This window comes from Lithobates pipiens, unplaced genomic scaffold, assembly GCF_037356315.1.
Source record: "Lithobates pipiens isolate NorthernLeopardFrog02 unplaced genomic scaffold, aLitPip1_a1.2 Scaffold_8, whole genome shotgun sequence".
Lineage (NCBI taxonomy): Eukaryota > Metazoa > Chordata > Amphibia > Anura > Ranidae > Lithobates > Lithobates pipiens.
In genome coordinates this window covers 396,084,777-396,108,905 of record NW_027507903.1, presented here as the reverse complement: position 1 = coordinate 396,108,905, position 24,129 = coordinate 396,084,777, and the positions used below count along the sequence as shown (strand labels likewise).

Genomic DNA, 24,129 nt, shown 5'->3' with positions numbered 1-24,129 from the left:
CTTGTGGCAAAAGTGTAACAAAAAGTACTCCCTCTCCTCGGCCTGCCTCCCGCTCACGAATGTCTTATTTAATCCTACTATCCCTGATGGATTGTCTATGGGTAGGATTTCCCCGTGGCTAGATCCCCCGCTTTTCCAACTTAGAAACCTGGTACACCCTGTCTCCCGTAGACTCCATGCCTTTGAGACCTTGCGAGAAAAATATCACTTCTTTAACTCTAAATCTCCGACTTTAACCCTTGACACTCCCACAGCTTTTGAGCCTCTCTGCGCTCAAGGCCCACATCAACTTAATTTAATTTGCTCTATTCACCGAATCCTCCATGAGTCGACCCCTCTAAACGAATTTACGCATCTGTATATGAGTAAATGGTCTCAGTTGTTGGACAAACCTATCTCCCTGCAGACATGGGATAGGATTTGGTCCTCTACTTTCAAATCCTCTAAGTGTGTCACGCAAAGGGAAACAGCAATAAAAATCCTTATGTTTTGGTATAAGACCCCCGATGTCATCCACAAATACGATTCCTCAGTCTCGTCATCTTGTTGGCGTTGTGGACTTGACATTGGGTCATTGTTTCATATCTTCTGGAAATGCCCTTTGATACAGCCTTTCTGGATAGCGGTGGGGTCTTTGGTGGTGGAGGTGACAGGGGTATCCCTCCCGATTGATCCCCTACATTGTCTGCTGGGTCTCCCTGTACCAGGTATACCTAAAAACACCAATCGACTGGTTTCCTACATTTTACTTGCTGCTAAGAGGCTTGTCCCATTGTGTTGGTTGTCAAGTGCAACTCCCCCCTGGCCTAGGTTACTCCAACTGGTGTCTGAAATTAGGAGAATGGAGTATTTGACAGCCTCTGTGCATGATTTGGTTCCCCAGTTCGATAAAGTGTGGGAACCCTGGGATCGATCGGCATATGGGGCTCTTCCTGCCGGTACATCCATCTGACTGCAGCTACCGACCGGGGCCCTTTGTTGATGGCTACCGTCCCCCCCCTTCCCTACCCAGTTCTCGGGGTAACCTGTCCCCCCCCTTCCGGGGACTTACTATGCTGACCATGTGAATGTTCGGATGTTTTGCCTTTCTCTTTTGGCCTCCGGCCACTTGTTGATCAGAATAGTTTGTTTGATTTACATTAACTGTTTGTTCTTTACAGTACGAGATACGGATACGCAGTTCACCTTTGTGCCTGCGTTTGTGGACATTTTTCTCTGTCTGTTGTAACTTATGTTTTTCACCATGATCTATATCTTTCTTTATGTACTGAATCTTCCAATGCACTAGTGTATTGTTTTTGTTTTTGCTTTGAAAATTACTAAAAATTACAATTATAAAAAAAAAAGCTGATGTAGTATCCTAGTATTTGGTATGTGCATACACCAGGAGGAAGTAGCAGAGGAGATGTCATTCTCTCCGAGGCAGGAGTAGAGGCTTGTTGGAGTTGAGAGAAAAACAAAGTAAATAAACTAAAACAAAAACAAAAGTTGACGTTCTAGATTTTGATAGGGGGGGGGTTGTAATAAATTACAACATATTTTCGTGCAGTGCACTTTATTGCATGCATGCAATTTTTATGCAGGATTGCATTTGGATACCAGTTCTTGCTGCATATTCACCTGGTTTAACCAGTTGCCACCCGGCTACAGCGTGGGCCTCCAGTTCTGGGAGGATGCCCGTAGACCTTGTTCCATGTGCGTACATCAGGCGTGCCCTGTGATTGCTGTGTCCTTTTGACACAACTGATCACAGATCGGGATAAAGGACCAATCACAGCGGCCCATTACCATGTGATCAGCTGTGTCCAATCACATGTAAACAAACTTTCCGGTTATAGGCTCTCCTTACCTCACACACCTGTTTCAGTGTGAGAAAACGAGAGCCAATAACTGTCAAGTCTGACAGGGCACAGTGAGAACACTGTTTACGCTGATAATCCGGGCACTGACCATCAGTGCCTTGATTATCAGTGCAGCCCCATCCATGCCAACCAGTGCCCATCAGAGCAGCTTATTAGTGCAGCCTTGTCAGTGCCTCCTCATCAGTGCAGCCTCATCAGCGCACATCAGTGAAGAGGAAAAGTTACTTATTTGAAAATTTTAACTTTAAACTAGGAAAACCATTTTTTTTAGTTTAATTAGCAAAAAATAAAAAAAACAAACACTGATGATTAAATATAACCAAAATAAAGCTCTATCTGTCTAAAATAATATATACAAATTTCTTATAAATACAGTGTTGCATGACTGTGCAATTGTCATTCAAAGTGCAATTGCACTGAAGGCTGAAAATTGGCCTGGGCATGAAAGGGATGCCAATAAATGTGCAATGAATCCATGGTTACTGTCGGTTAGGCCAGGGAAATGTTTTACCAGAGTTTTTTTTTTTTGTTTTTTTTATATTTCCACATGTTCCATGTGGTATTTATATAAACATACATCATAGATCTTGGGTAATATTGAATTACATTAACATTGCCACTCTTTATTGTCATTATACTTTGGATCCGTTATCCAGTGTATGATTTCCAGTTGAACACTAGAGTGCGCTGTGGTAACACTTTTAACCTCACCCTTTGCTTTTTTTTTATTATTTAGCTTGTTGCTGTAGTTATTTATTTCTTTGTACATTGAAGTTTTCGATTAATAAAGTTGTAATGTTACTATATAAACTTTGGCCCCCATTGTAAAGAAATCATTGCTGATAGTCTGGATGCAGATTTCAGAGCAAATTAAATTCTGCTTATACATGTCCTTTCATACAATAAAGGTAACACTTTTTTTTTCTGTGCTGATGTCATGGCACTAAAGACATGTTATCAGTACAGTTATTAAGCATTTTTGTTGACTAGCTTTTAAGTGGGTTGGCAAAATACATTTACACCAGAGACATAACTTAGATCTATCTGGTGAACATGGGGAAAAAAGTTTTCACTGGACAAAGTGCAAGCAGGATAGATCAAGAAATACTTTTGGATTATGGATCCTTTGAGAAATGGGTGTAAAAATAGAGACCCCCCCCCCCCCCCCCCCCTCACCAGAGGCAGTCAACTGAGATATTTTTCCAGAAAAATAAACTTAGCAATAAGTACAGAGGAAGAACTTGAGAAAATCATATAGAAGTAAGATGATCCTAATTTTATAATTACCATTATAAATAACCATATGAAATGGCCCATATAGAGAAGTCAGTGGTAAGCCCTTCATTTTAGGGGAACCACAGAAGAAACAGGGGATCTCTTGGATTAAGAGAGTTTTTTTTTTATTCTGTAGGTACAGAATATGTTCTTTATAAAATGGTGACAGTTACATTTTTTATGTCACAAGTTATTACCACAAAGGTCTAGGGAATGCAAAATTTCAGTAAAAGGCACAGCAAAGTCACTTTTAGGCCAAACAAGCACAATAAACAACTCACATTTTTGGTAAAATATAAAAAAAAATGAGGTTGCACCGAATAAATAGATACCAAACATGTCCAACCCTAAATTTGTGTGCTCTTGTAAAATGGCGACACATTTCAGTACCCTATATTTTGTTTAGGTGACAATTCAAAATTTCCCTATAGGTATCAGTTTAGTTTTGCAGAGGAGATCTTGTTTTAGCCCTTGTACACACGGTCGGACTTTCCGACAAAAAAATCCGTTGGATTTTGTCCAACAGATTTTTTCCGAAACTGGTGTTGCATACACACAGTCGGACAAAGTTGTCAGAAAATCCGATCGTTCGCAACGTGATGACGTAATTTAGTTACGACGGGACTACGTTCAGGCTAGTAGCCAATAGCTTTGGTCTAGGAATTTGATCTGAGCATGCGTGGTACTTTGTCCGATCGTTTGTAGAGAATTCTGATCGGACAAAGTCCGGATCATGTTGTCGGAAAATTTTATAGCCCAGCTCTAAAACTTTGTCAGTCGGATATTCCAACAGAAACAGTCCGATGGAGCCCACACACAGTCGGATTATCTGACAACACGGTCCGATCGGACATTTTCCGTCGGAATGTCCGACCGTGTGTACAAGGGCTTACACTTATTGCTCTCCCTCTGGTGTGCATGACGATATGTACCGTGTGTATTATAATTAGCGTTTTCATTTGTAGGCACCCTCAACGCATGCGCTTATGTTCATAAGTGCATATATGTGGGGGGGATTAAAACATGTTTTTGGGGCGGGGGGGGGGTTACGTGCTTCGGTGTAATTTTTATTACATAGGGGACTTTTTGTCCCATATGTGATGTTTTTTAGGTGACAGGTTTTCTTTAATGAGACATGCAGGGTCTAAAAGACCGTGCATGTTTCCCCTATATTTCGCTGAATTCTTTGCTGGCTAAGCTAGCCGGGGACACAGAGAGCTCGATCTGGAAGTCATGTCAGAGATGTCACTTTCTGGGTCACACAACAAGAAGGGGAGAAGAGCAGACGTGTGTCCGCTCTTCTCCTTCCACTCCAGCCGTCGGCAACCGCCATCTCGCATCCCCTGCCTGCAGATGGGCAAGCCTGGAAAACATGGTAGGGTGCGGGGGTCGCTGGTATCCGGCGGTGTTTGTGAGTTTTTGCCACGTTTTTATGGCCATAAAAATTTATGGAAAAGCGCCATCTGCGCGCCTTTGTGTGCAGTTGTGCACAATATATATATATATATATATATATATATATATATATATTTAGTATTATTAATAATAACACCTGAACCCAAACTAAAAATAAATATATTTCTATTTTAATAATCATTGATTTTGTGTTGGGGTTAGGCTGTTTAGTTTTTTTATTATTTTATTACTTTTTTTAAGGGTTATGCATTAAGGTTAGAGGCTAATTATTTATGTATTATTACTTAGTATTCATTTACTACATTCATTTATTTATGATGTTTTTTTTTTTTTTTTTTATATATTTTACATGCATGTATTCAAGTAGTAGTAGTATTAAAGAGGAAGTAAACCCTGATGAGTTTACTTCCTCTTTTTTTCCCTGCAAAGGTAAAGCATAATGGACTACTATGCATCTCATAGTAGCCCATTATGTGTCACTTACCTGACACAGGAGCCAGCGAAGTCGCCGCTGTCCCCTGTAGTCCGCCGCATCCATCTTGCTGGTGGCGTCTCGCAGCTCCGCCGCTGTCATTCGGCGAAGCCGCGATGGCGTCACTCCCGCGCATGCGCACGGGAGTCGACACGCGCGGCAGCTCCATTCTTGGAACTGCCGCGCTCAGTGCGGTGCCCGTTTTCGGGCAAATATCTCCTAAACCATATAGGTTTAGGAGATATTGCTTGGACCTACAGGTAAGCCTTAATCTAGGCTTACCTGTAGGTCAAAGTGGTTTGTAAGGGTTTACAACCACTTTAACACCCTAACGAAAACTGAATTATAAAGCTATTCACTGGTTAAGGACGCCACTCCTTAACAACCAATAAAAGCGCAGCCTGGGTGTGTTTTTGGTGCATTTTTGTTGCGGTTTCCATTGATTTCACTGGAAGGTGCATCTTTTAAAAAGTGCACCAAAGATGCTGCATGTAGGAATTTTCAAACCGCAGCACAGACGTAGCACAATGATGTGAAAGTCTCATAAGCGTTAAAGGCAAATAATTTTTGATGCACTTTTGTCCTGCTCGTTGGATTTGTGCGTTCCAGTGTGGCAAAAGTAGATCAGTGGGAAAGGGCCCTTTTCCTTTTTTTTTTTTTTTTTCCTTTCTTTTGGATCTACTTTGTGTATAGAATTGTGTACAGTAAAACCTTGGATTGCGAGCATAATTTGTTCTAGAAACATGCTTGTAATCCAAAGCACTTGTATATCAAAGCAAATTTTGAAACAATTAAGCCTCATACACACGATAGGACTTTGTACAAACTTTCGCTTGGATTTTTGTACAAAGGGCGTCAGCCGAGAACTTGTATTGCATACACACAGCAGGACTTTTTCAGCCAACTTTCACAAAATCACGTGGTTTTTCTGCTCTTTACCGCCACCTTTGGTCAACTTCTGTAATGTTGTCTGATCTTTTGCATTGGTTCTGAGCATGCCTGTTTGTACTTTGTACAAAAGTCCTATGGTTTTCTGTACACACGATCAGACTTTGCTCCATCGGACTTTTGTTGCCAGAAAGTTTGTCCGTTCGCACAGCCAACAAAAGTCTGATGAAAACCAAAAAAGTTTGTCCGATGGAGCGTACACACAGTCGGACGTTGCTCCAAAACAGCTAATTTGCATGTTTGTTGTCAAAAAGTCTGATCGTGTGTATGGGCCTTAAGAATGAATTAATGGAAACTCAGATGATTCAGTCCACAACCATTTATTCATAAGTTCTTCAGTTTATAGTCCATATAAAAATATTATCGCAATGTGACCAGGTTGTGTAACCATGAAATGTCCATCCACAAATGGAAGCCTCTACAAGGGGATTCGAAGCAAAATCCAGCAGGAGCTACAGAGTATAAAGGAGAAGAGAGGAGTCTCTAAGTGTAGCAATATGGTTACATTTAATGTAGGTGCAACATTTAGCAAGTCACATGGTGGATGAATAAAACAGACGTTGCAGGCATCTGGGGTATAACTGTCCACATAAACCATCCCCTGCACTGCTTGCTCTCACCACTGTCAGTCTGCAATTGTGACCCGAAAAACTACCCTGCAGTGGAGCGATCTGAAAGTGAGGCTTGAAACGCTCGTGGAGTGCAGTGTGAAAGGGATGACATTTATGGCGGTGCGAAGGATGGTTTTATGTGAACAGCTTTACCCCGGATGCCTGCATACTTAGATATGCCTCTTTTAATCATCAACCATGTGAGTTGCTAAATGTTGTACCTTCATGAAATGTAACCATATTGCTACCTTTAGGGGCGCCTCTCTCTTCTTTTAAACTCAGTTGTGACATGACGCTACTTGTATATCAAGACATTGCTTGTATATCAAGGCAAAGTTTATAAAAATATTTTGCTTGTCTTGCAAAACGCTGTCAAACCAAGTTACTCTCAAACCAAGGTTTTACTGTATATGGAGGTTTTCTATTTAGTGTGTGTTTGTTTTTTAATGGGTTTAACTAGATCTGTGTCTTGTGTCTTCTTTCAACCTAACTAGCTTTAAAACTGTGATAGATATGTTGTGTTTTTTACATTTGTAAATATTAATATTAAATAATAGGTTATTTTAAACCTTGAACTTGGTGGATGTGTTCTCTTTTTAATCTGTGTAACAATTTGACTAATTTAGTAAAGGCATAGATACTGTTCCCTGTGCAAATTGAATGTTCAATGGGGTAATATGAAACGACATTTACTTCAATCAGCTGGTCATGTGCTGGTAAGAATCCTTTTTTTTTTTTTTTTCTTTTATCTGTCACACATAATTGATTATTTAAAAATTAACACAAGCTCACGTTACTATCATTCCCTTTGCAAAGTAAATGCAGTATTTTTTAAAATGAGACTTGCGTCTTAAAGAAAAACATTCACTTGGTGAACAGTCTCCTTTATTAAATAAATTTATCCATACATATTTATAATAATCTTTGATCTCATTTTGCCTAAATCTGAAAATTATAGAATTTTTTTCTTTTATTTTGCTGTGTTGTTAGCTATTAAAAGGTGTCACCATTGCAAGTGGTGGTGTGTTACCAAATATTCATCCTGAGCTGTTGGCAAAGAAGCGTGGAACCAAAGGAAAGTTGGAGGCTATTATTACACCCCCACCTGCAAAGAAATCCAAAACCACATCATCCAAAAAATCAACTTCGAAAAAGCCAGGTGCCAAAAAGGGAGTCCGAAAATCCAAGGTATGTGCACCCACAACTGGTTCAACATAATATATTATGAGAATTAATTATTGCCAAAATAAGTGCTAATCCTATGTAAGTTCACACATGAGTTCTGACTAGTGCCTCAACTGAGACTGTAGCAGTTACCTTCTGCATAGCACACTGAACTTTATGAAAATGGATTTATACAAGTCCTTGATTACTTGGTCCATCTTTTTAAGTAAAAACTGACACAAATAGAATTGCATTGGTAATGATAACCCTAAATATAATAGGGAAGGTTTTATGTAAAATAACTTTAAAAGCGGAGTTCCACTCAAAAGGGGGTACGGGGGACATTATACCTGTCTTTGCCGCGGCCCATGACGTTGCGGCGGGGCTCTATCCTCCCAGCCCCCCCCCCCCTGTTGCCAGGCCAGTAGGAGAGAGGAGTGGGGCCTCGCACTTGTGCAGTAGGGTTCCCGGCGTGAACCGTAAGGCTACACTGCCAGGCTCCCTTATCTGCAATGGCGGCAGCAGCGCATGACAGCTGATGGAAGCATCAGCTGCTGTGCCGACTTCGCTGGACTCCAGGACAGGTAAGTGTCCTATTGTTAAAAGCCAGCAGCTGCAGTAGCGTAGCTGCTGGCTAAGGATGAGCTCTGGCGTGTTCGCATCTTCCACGTGCAGAGCCCGCCAGGAAGTCTGTGCAGTGCTGCGCTAATCACGGGCATTGAGACATTGCCCCGATGCGCGGCTGCAGAGATCGGGCAATGTCTCACTGCCGGTGATTAGCGCAGTGCTGCGCCGACTTCCTAGCGGCCTCTGCACGTGGAACATGCGAACACACCTGAGCTGATCCTTACTGCTGGCTTTTAATTTTTTATTTTTTTTGGGCGGACCTCCACTTGAAGTGATAAGATATGTGTCTGTATGGTAATTTAATAATATTGTGTTTGTACTATGTAAAGTGTATGTAAACCCAAAATAGTTTTTTTTATGTGTTTGGTATCATGCTCCAGTGCACAACTGTTTTCCTAAACAAATCATTTTATTTAAATCTGTTGCAAACTTTCTAGTCTGGAGATCCTACCAATAACAGGACTTGCTGTTGTAAAAAGAAAGGACTAAGGCGCTGCCTTGAAATTGCCTGCATTTGTTAGCCTGCCTTGTGTGCTTCTTCATTTGAACATTGGGCTGCCTATGAGACCTACCCATTTCTCCTGCACATACCATCCATACTTAAAACTAGAGTTTGTGTTATATACACTTTGAGTTGAGGTTTATCAGAGACCTTTTTTTATTTACACAATATTATGCCTGCTTAAAAATTGTTGCAATCAAAGTTTTAATAGATCAGCATAAATGTGATCTGTTATTCTGGGGGTATTTATCATTGTGAAGTAAATTTTTGAGTAAAGAATGTTGTTGAAATCTATTGACGTGTGCATGACTCTAGTATATTTCCCCCCTTAAATGTCACCAAAGGTGTGCGGTTCCACAAAAATCTGTGTGCAATAATTACCACGCTATTTAAAATCATGCTACATGCAAAATTAGTTGACAAGAATTTAGGTATAGCCTCATATACTAATGAATAACATATAGTATAAAAGTACCGTCATCCAGGTTGATATATGAAAATTGGGAAGGTGGAAATATGAGGGCAGTTGCTAACGCTGACCAACACATATGACCACCTAAAGTGATTGACTATATTGATACTGATACAATGACAAAATTAATGTAATAAACATCAAATTTTAATACATATAAAACATAAAAAGATATAAAAAAAAAATACACCACAAATAACTAACTACTAAGGAGTTCCCCCATAGAGTTTCTATTGGAGTGGAGTATAGGTTGTTTCCTCTACAGGTTTTGCAGCATAAACCGCATAGTACAGTGGTGGAGGAACCAAGGTAGTGGAGCGGCACTACCTTGGTTCCTCCACCACTGTACTACACCATCTTTTATATAAACTTTTTTTATACCCTAACCTTTATCTTTACCTTCTAATTGGAGTTTGTCATTCACAATCCCCCTTGTCCGGCGCGGGGGGAATTTGTTGGGTCCTGTCGCTAGTCTGTTTTGTTTAATCGGGTGAGCAAGTCTTCCTACCTTAATATTGATTGTAATGTGTTGTTAAAGTTTATATTGCTCTGTAAATATGCTTTGTCTTAATGTATTATCTGTTTCATAGACCACTCCTCTTGAAGAAGCGGTTTATGCCGCAAAACCGGTAGAGGAAACAACCTATACTCTACTCCAATAGAAACTCTACGGGGGAACCCGTTGGTAGTTAGTTATTTTTGGTGTATTTTTTTTTTGTTTTTTTATATTTTTGTATGTCTTATATGTATTAAAATTCGATTTTATCATTCATTTTATCATTGTATCAGTACCGAGATAGTCCATTAATCACTTTAGGTGGTCATATGTGTTTGGTTAGCGTCAGCAACTGCCCTCATATTCCCACCTTCTCAATTTCCCTCCAGTTAGTTAAAATTAATTGGCAATAATATTATGCATGGTCATAAAACTAACGTATTAGGAGAAGAATACAGCATGTAAAATGGTGTTTTTTTTCACTCTGCCGTGTACACACGGTCGGATTTTCCGATGGAAAATGTTCGATGGGAGCTTTTTGTCAGAAATTCTGCCCGTGTGTAGGCTCCATCTTACATTTTCCATCAAAATTTCCGACACACAAAATTTGAGATCTGGATCTCAAATTTTCCGGCAACAAAATCAGTTTCCGAAGCACAAAGTTCTACGCATGCTCTGAATCAAGCAGAAGAGCCACACTGGCTATTGAACTTTTACTTTTCTCGGCTCATCGTACGTCACCACGTTCTTGACGGTCGGAATTTCCGACAACATTGTGTGACCGTGCACATACAAGACAAGTTTGAGCAAACATCCGTCGGAAAAAATCCCATGGATTTTGTTGTCGGAATGTCCCATTGTGTGTACGCGGCATTAGTTTCAATTTAAAAATCATAATGCATGTTCACAATTAGCATATAGGATTATCGTTAGGTTAGATGGTAATAGATGTAAAATGTTTAGTTAAAATTAAAAATTGTACTTACAAAGGACAATCCTAAAATAATATCCCCCCCCCCCCCCCCAAACTTCAAGAAGTTGCCACACTGGCTGTGTCTGTCAATATGGCAGCTTTGTCCTATAAAATGTTTCCATTCCCAGTACACTTTGCCCTATGCATATATGATGTCGCCTATATGTGTCCCATTTATCGCTCTTCTACATTCTCATGCTTGCACAGGAGAATTCTGTATCTGACCACACATGTACATTGAAAATTCGGAGTGCAGGGTGAAGGACTCCTGTGCTTCCACAAGACCACAAGCAATATGGTGATATCCCTCATGTGCACACATATGCAGTGGAGGCCAGTCTGTACAGCTACACCATGCATGCATGGGGTCTCTCTGCCATAATGTGCTATAAAAAAACATGGCAACAATATCTCACACATGTGTGGTAGTGGCTGGTCTCTGCTGCCATTACCCTACACGAGTAGGATATCCCCACCAATTTTTTTGCAAACACAATATGGTGAGAAAGATCTCGTGCATGTGTGGTTACATAGTAACATAGTTACATAGTTGGGTTGAAAAAAGACACAAGTCCATCCAGTTTAAACCACAAAAAAAAACAAAAAATAAAAAAATTATAATAATATCATACAATCCCATATACCCAATTCTATACCCACAGTTGATCCAGAGGAAGGCAAAAAACACCAGCAGAGCATGATCCAATTTGCTAAAGCAGGGGAAAAAAATTCCTTCCTGATCCCCCGAGAGGCAATCGGATTTTCCCTGGATTAACTTTACCTATAAATGTTAGTACCCAGTTATATTATGTACACTTAGGAAATAATCCAGGCCTTTCTTAAAGCAGTCCACTGAGCTGGCCAGAACCACCTCTGCAGGGAGTCTATTTCACATTTTCACAGCTCTTACTATGAAGAAACCTTTCCGTATTTGGAGATGAAATCTTTTTTCCTCCAGATGTAAAGAGTGCCCCCTTGTCCTCTTTGTTTACTGTAAAGTGAATAACTTGACACCAAGTTCACTATATGGACCCCTTATATATTTGTACATATCTCCCCTTAATCTCCTCTTATCAAGAGTGAATAAATTCAGTTCCTCTAATCTTTCCTCATAGCTGAGTTCCTCCATGCCTCTTATCAGTTTGGTTGCCCTTCTCTGCACTTTCTCCAGTTCCCCGATATCCCTTTTGAGAACTGGTGCCCAAAACTGAACTGCATATTCCAGATGAGGTCTTACTAATGATTTTAACAGGGGCAAAATGATATCTCTCTCTCTAGAGTCTATACCTCTCTTAATACAGGAAAGGATTTTGCTCGCTTTGGAAACAGTAGCTTGGCATTGCATGCAATTATTGAGCTTGTGATCTACCAAAACCCCCAGATCCTTCTCCACTATGGATCCCCCCAGTTATACTCCCCCTAGCATGTATGATGCATGCATATTCTTAGCCCCCAAGTGCATAACTTTACATTTCTCAACATTAAACCTCATCTGCCACATAGTCACCCAATTAGACAGAGCATTGAGGTCGGCTTGTAAATTGGAGACATCCTGTAAGGACGTTATTCTACTGCATAGATTGATGTCATCTGCAAATACGGAAAAGTTACTTTTGATTCCAGACCCAATATCATTTATAAATATATTAAAAAGTAAGGGTCCCAGCACTGAACCTTGGGGTACACCACTGATAACCTTAGACCATTCAGAGTGAGAATTATTAACCATTACTCTCTGAATTCTGTCTTTTAGCCAGTTTTCTACCCATTTACAAACTGATATTTCCAAACCTGTAGACTTTACCTTACACATCCAAGTATACCACGTCCACTGCCACCCCTCTGTCCAAGGCTTTACTTACCACCTCATAAAAAGAAATCAGGTTTGTCTGACAACTTCTGTCTTTCATGAATCCATGCTGTCTGTTGCTTAAAATATTTTTTTCCTGCAAGAACTCGTCTATGTGGTCTTTTATTAATCCCTCCAGTATCTTCCCAACTAAAGAAGTTAAACTAACGGGTCTATAGTTACTTGGTAAAGACTTTGTTCCCTTTTTAAATATAGGCACCACATTGGCCCTGTGCCAATCCAGTGGTTGTGGCAGTACAGACCAGCCACTACCATGCGTTCCTGATTTTTAATGTGAAAGCATGGGGATCCTTTCACGGGCGTGGGTTTCAGACTCCTGTGTGCTGAACAAATTATTGCTCACGCCTCTCTGTCCCCCTCCCCCAACACCACACTGCCAAATCACTCTTTCAAATCTCCTTGCCAACCACCATGCCCGCTTACCTACCCCTGATGCCACTATTCTTTCTGACACCCTCACTAATCTGTAGGTCCCCCTTATCCCACCCTTAACACTCTGCCCTGCACCCTCACCGCTCTATCCACCACAGACATGCTGGGTTTCTTCCCTTACAACTCTGCCAGAAGCCCCTACTTCCTCACCACTCTGACAACACCCCACCTCCACTTAGCCTTCAAAATTTTTTCTGAGGCCCTAACCAAACTTCTGCTGCCCTCACCATTTTTCCTGTTATCCACCCCTGCGCTCAACAGTCTTTCCCCTGCCCACTCACATATCCCTGTCCCTAAAACTCTTCCACTGCCCTCACCATTTATTTCTTCTCCCTACCTACACACCCCTGCCCTCCCCAATGTTTTTCCTCCACCCCATTTTCACCACTCTGCCCACCCAGCACTGCCCTCACCACTTTTTGCCCCTCCACACTATTTCAACCCCCCAAAACACAATTCTGCACCCCTTCCACCTCAAACCTATTGTCACCACTGCACCATTACTGTGTGTGGCTCCACCCACACATTCGCGTCTTTAAGGTCTGTAATTTCTCATTGCTAATTACTACACATTCCATCAAGGGGGACTGTGCAGAGTGCTCTTGGGATCCATCCTTTCTCTACATGCTGTATTTCAGCCACAGTCTCTCTAGCACCATAATTGCAATCTGTACCTCAGTAAGGACATGAGGGTGGGATAATTCATTGCAAGAGCCTGTGCATTGCACCTGCACACACATGTTTCCCTCTTTCACAGAGAGATGAGCTTCACCAAGGTACATAACTTGTTTTGAAAAAAGGGAAGCTCATAGCTGTTATGCTCATTTTTCTTTTAAATACATAGTAGCCACTGACCAGGTGGCATAGGACCCAATAAACACATGCTTGTTCTAGGTTTGTAGGTTTATAATAACTCATCTATATTGAAAGTATGAGAATGACATCCCTGGAATGTGCTCATTTAATTCTAATTCAGCATCATCGTCTCCCATATTTTCCCAATATGTTGTTTTTATGAAGGGCCAGCAAATTGTATGATTTTAGCACCCTGATGTGGGCCGAATCTTAGTTTGCTTGGATCCTTTTATCCATCTCTAATCTTCATGTATTACAACCAAATTTTTACTTCATAGACATTTATGAGCTACTGTACAGAAATATACTTATAAAGATGTCACTAATAACTGTTTTTACATACACGACACCAGTTAGCAATACATTTCAAACTTTGATTCAAACTGTCATTTTCCTTTGTAAGTTGAGTATAAATGGTTACTGTAAGGCAACACATACAGTTTTTATTTTACACACATTGATAGATGTGGACCTGTGTTATTTTATAAACCTATTTCTGTTAATGTGGAAATGTTCAAACTTATTTAACTGCTAATATTCTGAAGGTAAGCATTTTACTTCCTTGCACTTATTTTAGGTATAATATCTCTTGTATTAAAAAATGTCTCATAAAGACAAAGCTTTCTGTGTCTAAGCTACCCCGACTGAGGTCACATTAAATAGCCACTTCCTGCATCCCGGACTTGGCTTATTATAAATGTCAGAAGGTTGCATGTCTCTCCATTAAAATAAATAGTGACATTGAAATGATACACTATTTAAAGGCAATTTAGCTAATATGTGTTTTGAGTATATGCGTGTAATAGGAAATACAATATTGCACAAGAGCCTGGTGGGAAGATTATGTAAAAGGTCAAATCAAAAGAGCGAACTGTGACGAAACCAAGTGCTTAGTCAGGAAGAGGTTATATTTACTGACATTATTAGCTGTGAACATACCAGTAAAAAGAGGAAGCAAATCTAAAATAACAAGATCTTTGCATGGAGCTTTACTACTCAAACTGACCATTCAATGACAACACAAATGAACTGTACAATGAGACACAGGAATTGATTTATTAAAGTCAAATTGGCTGTTCATTTCTCTTTAGAAAGAATATCCAGTTGCATGCAAATAAAATAGAAAAGTAGCATTTTTACTTGTACATGATTGGATGATGGAATTTAGCAGATCTTCAACTCATTCACTAAACTCTGGAGAAAATTGCCTTCCAAAGTACAACCTCCCTTGCAAAGTGAACACTCTATTTGCCTTTAGTAAATCAGTTCCACTGAGAATGGAACAGGGAATAAAGGACAATTTTGTTAGAGCTCATTATTTAACCACTTTCAGACCGGACCATTTTGCTGGTAAATGACCAGAGGTCTTTTTACACTTTGGCACTGCGCTGCTTTAACTGGTAATTGCGCGGTCATGCAATGTTGTACCCAAACAAAATTTGCGTCCTTTTCTTCCCACAAATAGAGCTTTCTTTTGATGGTATTTGATTGCCTCTGCGATTTTTATTTTTTGCGATATAAACGTAAAAAGACCGCAAATTTTGAAAAAAAATGATATTTTCTACTTTTTGTTATTAGAAAAATCCAATAAACTCAATTTTAGTCATACATTTAGGCCAAAATGTATTCAGCCACATGTCTTTGGTAAAAAAAAAGTCAATAATTGTATATTTATTGGTTTGCGCAAAAGTTGTCACATCTACAAACTAAGGTACGTTTTCTGGAATTTACGCAGCTTTTAGTTTACGACTGTCTATCTCATTTCTTGAGGTGCTAAAATGACAGGGCAGTACAAAACCCCCCCAAATGACCCCATTTTGGAAAGTAGACCCCCTAAGGAAATTGATAAGAGGCATGTTGAGCCCATTGAATATTTTATTTTTTTGCCTCAAGCGATTGAATAATGACAAAAAAAAATTTTTTTTTTTTTTTTTACACAAAGTTGTCACTAAATGATATATTGCTCACACATGCTATGGGCGTATGTGAAATGACACCCCAAAATAAATTCTGCTGCTTCTCCTGAGTACGGGGATACCACATATGTGGGACTTTTTGGGAGCCTAGCCGCGTACAGGGCCCCGAAAACCAAGCACCGCCTTCAGGCTTTCTAAGGGCGTAAATTTTTGATTTCACGCCTCACTACCTATTACAGTTTTGAAGGCCATAAAATGCCAAGATGGCACAAAACCCCCACAAATGACCCCATTTTAGAAAGTAGACACCCCAAGCTATTTGCTGAGAGGCATGTTGAGTCCATGGAATATTTTATATTTTGCCACAAGTTGCGGGAAAATTACAAACTTTTTTTTTTTTTTTTTTTTTTTCACAAAGTTGTCACTAAATGATATATTGCTCATGCATGCCATGGGCATATGTGAAATGACACCCCAAAATAAATTCTGCTGCTTCTCCTGAGTACGGGGATACCACATATGTGGGACTTTTTGGGAGCCTAGCCGCGTACGGGGCCCCGAAAACCAAGCACCGCCTTCAGGCTTTCTAAGGGCGTAATTTTTTGAGTTCACTTCTCACTACCTATTACAGTTTTGAAGGCCATAAAATGCCAAGATGGCACAAAACCCCCACAAATGACCCCATTTTAGAAAGTAGACACCCCAAGCTATTTGCTGAGAGGCATGTTGAGTCCATGGAATATTTTATATTTTGCCACAAGTTGCGGGAAAATTACAAACTTTTTTTTTTTTTCACAAAGTTGTCACTAAATGATATATTGCTCACGCATGCCATGGGCATATGTGAAATGACACCCCAAAATAAATTCTGCTGCTTCTCCTGAGTACGGGGATACCACATATGTGGGACTTTTTGGGAGCCTAGCCGCGTACGGGGCCCCAAAAACCAAGCACCGCCTTCAGGCTTTCTAAGGGCGTTACAGTTTTGAAGGCCATAAAATGCCAAGATGGCACAAACCCCCCCCCCAAATGACCCCATTTTAGAAAGTAGACACCCCTAAATTTAGGGGTACACTAGTGAGACTAGGTAATAAATGGCGGGTGCCCTGAAACTATAAAAAAATAACTAACCAACCAGCGTCACCTGTAACAGTTATATGGTGATCACTGGTGAAAGGGTTAACTAGGGGGCAATCAGGGGGCTTTATGCGGTAGTATATGGGGGTCCCTGGCGCTATAAAAAGCTGCGGCGAACCTAAATACCTACCTGCCTAACTAGCGTCACCTGTGACACTAATACAGCGATCAGAAAAACGATCGCTTATTAGGCTGGGTTCACACTGGAGCGATGCGGGAACGCCACGAATGCGCGGCGGGTTCCCGCATCGCATGCCTCCCGGCGGCAGTTCACACTGCCCTATGCGAACTGCTGGGAGTGTCAGTGAAATGTTAATGACACCCCCAGATCAGTTCGCATATCGCAGTGCGATCTGCAAACTTGGATCGCATGGTGTGAACACCCATGCGATCCGATTCTGCTGCGGACCAAAAAAAGGGTCCCGTGCGAGTTTGCGGCGGGTGCGGCGGGTGCGACACGAATTCAGCCATACTATCTGTATAGCTGAACTCGAATCGCACAGAGATCGGATGTGATTTGCACTGCAGTGCGGTGCGAATCACATCCGTTCTCATAAACCGCTGCAATGTGAACCCAGCCTTAGTGACACTGGCGACGGGGGGTGATCACGGGGTTAAACCTTTATTGGGGGGGTTAGGGGGGTACCTTAGAACTAAAGGGGGCTAACCCTAACTGCCCTAACAGTTATTAGTCACAAATGACACCTGCCGGGTGATCAGGGGGTTAAACCTTTATTAGGTAATAAATGGCGGGTGCCCTGAAACTATAAAAAAATAACTAACCAACCAGCGTCACCTGTAACAGTTATATGGTGATCACTGGTGAAAGGGTTAACTAGGGGGCAATCAGGGGGCTTTATGCGGTAGTATATGGGGGTCCCTAGCGCTATAAAAAGCTGCGGCGAACCTAAATACCTACCTGCCTAACTAGCGTCACCTGTGACACTAATACGGCGATCAGAAAAATGATCGCTTATTAGGCTGGGTTCACACTGGAGCGATGCGGAAACGCCGCGAATCCGCGGCGGGTTCCCGCATCGCATGCCTCCCGGCGGCAGTTCACACTGCCCTATGCGAACTGCTGGGAGTGTCAGTGAAATGTTACTGACACCCCCAGATCAGTTCGCATATCGCAGTGCGATCTGCAAACTCGGATCGCATGGTGTGAACACCCATGCGATCCGATTCTGCTGCGGGCCAAAAAAAGGGTCCCGTGCGAATTTGCGGCGGGTGCGGCGGGTGTGGCGGGTGCGGCGGGTGCGGCGAATGGCTGAACTCGAATCGCACAGAGATCGGATGTGATTTGCACTGCAGTGCGGTGCGAATCACATTCGTTCTCATAAACCGCTGCAATGTGAACCCAGCCTTAGTGACACTGGCGACGGGGGGTGATCACGGGGTTAAACCTTTATTGGGGGGGTTAGGGGGGTACATTAGAACTAAAGGGGGCTAACCCTAACTGCCCTAACAGTTATTACAGTCACAAATGACACCAATGCAAAAAAAAAAAAAAAAAAAAAAAAAATGACATTGGTGTCACTGTGACTGGGGGGCAGGGGTAATTGGGGGGGTGATCGGGGGGTAAAGGGGGGGTGTGAGTGTGCCTGGCATGTTCTACTGTGTGTGGGATGTGTTGGTGCAACTCACTGATCCGCTCTCCTCCGTGTCGGAACGAAAAATACCGACACGGAGGAGAGAATACATCACTTCCTCTCCTGTGTTTACATTACAGGAGAGGAAGTGATGTCACCGGGGATTTCCATTCGTCGGGAGCGATCGCGAGGGGGTGGCCATGAATGAATGGCCGTCCCCTCGTCCGGGATCGCTCCCGAACGAAAACCGACCGCCGCAGGCACCGGGCGGGGGCCCGATCGGGCCCCCGACCCGCGGGAGGCAAAGCACGTACATGTACGTGCTTATGCCTGCCCGTGCCATTCTGATGACGTACATCGGCGTGAGGCGGTCGGCAAGTGGTTAAGGAGCTTTAAGGCTGGGCATACATTATAAATTTTTTTTCTTGTACGATTCATATTTTCCATTATATTTACCAAAACCATATAAAACGGGTTCAAATCTAAACACTTTCAATTTGTATGGAATCAGGCAAGCTCTTGTACTACATAGTTGAAGGTAAATCTAAAGGAAATTGAACAATAAAATTGTATAATGTTTGGCCAGCGTAAGACTGGTCATTGATGGATGTATACAGTATCTCCTCAATCAAGATGGGCAAGATACATAGTATCTGCCCATCCTTGATTTTATCACCTGAATGTGAGGATCTGATTGTGGTAGCAGTCCACTTTAATTCTTTATATAAAACATGACAGTGCAGAACTTATAGTACAGTATATGTGTTTATGTATAATAAGTGCATTGATAAATGTAGTGCCAAAAAATATATAGAGGCAATTTAATCAAAACAATTCCTATACTAAGGGGCTTCCCCGAACAGACTATATGTAAACCTAATTAGTCCTTATAAAAATAGATTTTCGTTCACAATAAATAGTCCCAAAGTCAGCATATATGAACTTCAGTCTTCATCATATAGTGCATCATATAGTGCATGCAAAGATTCCCAGAGTGCAATGGTACTCCACTCTGTCACCAGCGGTGTGCCCAATCTACACCTGAGAGATAAGATATTAAATAAGGGCATTAGCCAATGCATCCCATTGGGTAATACATTTTAAAAGAGGGAACAAAAGTCCTGGATGGCTTAACTCCAATGTAAAAATGCATATAAAAGCAATGGAGAAGGCCTTTCAAAAAATACAAGATTAAGGGATCATCATCAGCATTCAGACTTTATAAATAATGCAACAGGATATGTAAGGGTGCAATAAGGATGGCTAAGATAGAACATGAAAGACACATGGCGAGCTACCTTAAATTTGAGCAAGCTTCAAATTTAAAGTAGCCAAACCTGATCTCCAGGTTCTAGACTAAGTTCCCCTCTTCTCTTCTTATCAAACACTTCCTTGTTGTAAATCCTGCGTTCTTGTCATTGTTTCTTGTAACAACTTATTGTTTGTATCAAAAAAGTTCAATGTTTCCTGGACAGCAGGTACTGTAGTTTCTGGAATACTGTTGGAAAGGAACAATAGGTGAAAGCCGTAATTCACAAAAAACTGAGACTCCTTCGTGGCTAAATGGACAGAGTTGTTGTATGCAAATTCGGCTAGAGGTAGTAGCGACACCCAATCATGTTGCGAAAAAGACATAAAACAACGTAAGTATTGCTCAAGTGTCTGGTTTGTCCTTTCCGTTTGCACATTCGTCTGCGGATGATCGGCAGATGAAAAGGATAGATCAATCTTTAGAGACTCACACAGTGCTCTCCAGAATTTGGAAGTAAACTGTACCCCCCGGTAGGATACAATATTTGCAGGGATGCCATGGAGCCTCACAATTTCCTTAATAAAGATTTTAGCAGTCTTATGAGCAGAGGGTGTACCCTTCATGGGCAAGAAATGCGCCATCTTCGATAGTCTATCCACCACCACGAAGATAGTAGTGTAGCATTCTGAAGAAGGGAGTTCCACGATAAAATCCATGGAGATCATCTTCCATGGTCTCTCAGGTACAGGAAGTGGCTTCAACAAGCCCCATGCCTTGGACTTGCTACCCTTATTCTGGATATAGGTAATACATGACTCCACTTATTTCCTACAGTCCTTCAGTAACCGCAGCCACCAAAATGTACACTGTAAAAGTTTAGAAGTCTTGTACACATCAAAGTGGCCGGCCAGCTTGTGGTCGTGGCAAGAACAGCAACTCATAAGTCTTCCGGTACAAAAATGTTATCCTTGTACCACAGTAAACCGTCTCTTAGTTGCAGGCCTGTACCCAACGGGGAAGGAGCCCCCAAAGAAGCTTGCCTGATTTGGGACAACAGCTCTTCCTGAAGCAACAGAAAGTTCCCTAAAGCTAGGATGGTGTCTGGCGGTGTAGGAACTTCTGAGTTGCTGAACATGTGGGAGAGCGCATCAGGCTTTGTATTTTTCGACCCTGGCCTGTACATTCTATGGAATGAAAATCTGGTGAAGAAGAGTGCCCACCTGGCCTGGCTTGGTTTCAATCTCTTGGCAACTTTCAAATATTCCAAGTTCTTATGGTCCGTATAGACTAGAATTGGATGTGCTGCTCCTTCCAAGAGGTACCACCACTCTTCAAGTGCCGCCTTTATTGCCAGCAGTTCTCGATCTCCCACATCATAGTTTCTTTCCTCTTCAGATATTTGGGGGAGAAGAAGGCAAGCAGATACAAAAGAGCCTGGGGTCCCTGTCTCTGGGAAAGGACTGCTCCTACTTCCGTTTCAGATGCATCCACCCCCAAAATGTATGGCAAGGCTGGATCAGGATGCTTTAGGATGGATGCAGAGGTGAATAAGTTCTTGAGGGTTTCAAAGGCATTTTGAGCTTCAGAGGACCAATGAAACCGAATAGTCTGTTTATTTAGTTTAGCAATAGGGTCAATAAGGGTTAAAAATCCTCTGATAAATTTCCTATAGAAATTTGCGAACCCCACGAAGCGTTGGATACCCTTCTTGTCCACAGGCACTGGACAGTCAAGAATGACAGCGACCTTCTGAGGGTCCATCTTAATACCTTCCACTTAAATAATCCCAGGAACTGGATACTTTGGCGTTCAGATTTGCATTTTTCAGGTTTCTCATAAAGGCCGTGCTGTCGGAGTCAGTTTAACACATTTTTAACATGTTCAGGATGTTTGTTCAGAGATGGGGAAAAGATCAGGATATCGTCCAGGTATATTATGACAAAAAGGTCAAGGTAGTCTCTAAAAATATTGTGTACAAAGTGCGGGAATGTAGCAGGATCATTACAAAGCCCAAAGGGCATCACTAAATATTAAAAGTGCCCGAAGCGGGTGCGAAAAGCTTCTTCCATTCATCACCGCTTCAGATATGCACCAAGTTATAGGCTCCAGAGATCCAATTTTATGAAGATAACTGCAGTCCCAAGTCTCTGAAACAATTCAGGAACCAAAGGAAGAGGGTACCAGTTCTTAATTGTGACTTTTAGTTCGTGATAGTCTACGCAGGGAAGTAAGGTATGGTCCTTCCTTTCTAAAAAGAAAATTCCTGCGCCTGCTGGGGAAGTAGAAAGATGGATAAACCCTTTCTTTAGGTTGTCATCTATATAAACCTTTAAAGTCTCAAGTTCTGTTAAAGGAAAAATCCTTCCAAAAGGTATTTCGACCCCAGGGAGGAGCTCAATCAGACAGTCATAAGACCTATGTGGGGGGAGAGCTTCTGCTCTCTTCTTACTGAAGACATTCAAGAAGCTATGGTATACCTCCGGAACAGATTGACGGGTTTCAGGATCAGAGTCCAGGCAAAGCAGAGGAGAAGGGGCACACGTAGCTTCCCGTAAACAGTGTTGCTGGCAATAAGAGGAACAGAAACTGATCCTTCCCGTGACCCAATCGATTTGCGGGTTATGTGCCTGTAACCAGGGCATGCCCAAAAAGATGGGAAATGGGTGACTCGATTACATCTAGACACAGTAGTTCCTGGTGTTTACTGGCAATGGTAGTGATAAAGGCACAGTTTCCAGTGTGACTGGCCCGGATTTAATGGCTGACCCATCAGCCAGATGCACAGAGACTCCCCTTGCCTTGGATCACACATCACAGGAAGATCCATCATGGCTAACACAGGACAGAATTAGAAAGAGACTTGGGAAACGTAACCTCTTCAGCCCCAAAGATTTTACCCCCTTTCTGACCAGAGCCCTTTTTGCGTTTCGGCACTGCGTTGCTTTAACTGACAATTGCGTGGCCTTGTGACGTCGCACCTAAACAAAATTAATGTCCTTTTTTTTTCCCCACAAATAGAGCTTTTTTTTGGTGGTATTTGATCACCTTTGCAGTGTTTATTTTTTGCGCTATAAACAAAAAAGAGCGTCAATTTTGAAAAAAAAAAGCAATGTTTTCTTACTTTTTGCTATAATAAATATCCCCCAAAAGTAATAAATAAATAAATATATAACTTTTTTTTCCCCCAGTTTAGGCTGATGTGTATTCTTCTACATATTTTGGTAAAAAAAAATAGGGGATAGTTTTATGTCATTTTTATTATAATTTTTTTTTTTCTAGCAATGGCGGCGATCTGCAATTTTTTTGGGACTGCGACATTATGGCGGACACGGACAATTTTGACACATTTTTGGGACCGTTGGCATTTATACAGCGATCAGTGCTATAAAAATGCATTGATTACTGTAAAAATGTCACTGGCAGGGAAGGGGTTAACACTAGGGGGTCAACAAAAGGGGTTAATTGTGTTACCTAGTGTGTGTTCTAACTAAAGGGGGAGGGGACTATGTAGGGGAGATGACAGATTGCTGTTCATACTCAATATGAACAGACAATCTGTCTCTTCTCCCCTCAGAAAACCAGAAACTCACACTTTACACACACAGATCCCGGTTCTTAGTGTGCCACGAGCGATCGCTAGAGCCTGTTGGTGATCGCGACCGCCTGGCACTCACATCTGCTCCGTGGGCTAGCAGGGGGCGCGTGGTCCTAGTTGCCACAGGGCGAAGCAATGTTGCATAACATTTCGCAAGTGGTTAAACATTAATAAATATCCGGGACCAGGTGGCTTGCACCCGAGGGTATTTAGGGAACTCCTTCAAGTAATTGCCAGACCATTGTTCCTAATATTTACTGAGAGTCTACTGACTGGAATGGTGCCAGCTGATTGGAGAAATCCAGTGTAGCACCAATATTTAAAAAAGAGCCAAAATACATCCCTGGGAATTACAGAGCAGTTAGCCTAACATCAATAGTATGCAAGCTCTTAGAGGGGATGATAAGGGACTATATACAAGATTTTAGTAATGAAAATGGTATCATTAGCAGTAATCAGCATGGATTCATGAAGAATCGTTCTTGCCAAACCAATCTGTTAACCTTATATGAAGAGGTGAGCTGCCATCTAGATAAAGGAGGGCCCGTAGACGTGGTGTATCTGAATTTTGCAAAAGTACTTGACACAATTCCCCATAAAAGTTTACTGAACAAAGTAAGGTCCGCTGGCATGGACTATAGGGTGAGTACATGGATTGAAAT

The 24,129-nt window shown here is 41.6% G+C and overlaps 1 protein-coding gene across 4 annotated transcripts in view; it reads left to right on the top strand.

The window, feature by feature from the left end:
• MACROH2A1 (macroH2A.1 histone) overlaps nucleotides 1-24,129 on the top strand; it is a 209,697-nt gene that overhangs the window by 53,119 nt on the left and 132,449 nt on the right. For all 4 annotated transcript variants that reach the window (XM_077473992.1, XM_077473991.1, XM_077473994.1 and 1 more), the window contains exon 4: nucleotides 7,575-7,772. In XM_077473992.1, coding sequence (XP_077330118.1) covers nucleotides 7,575-7,772 — 198 coding nt within the window. The remainder of the gene's footprint in view (nucleotides 1-7,574; nucleotides 7,773-24,129) is intronic.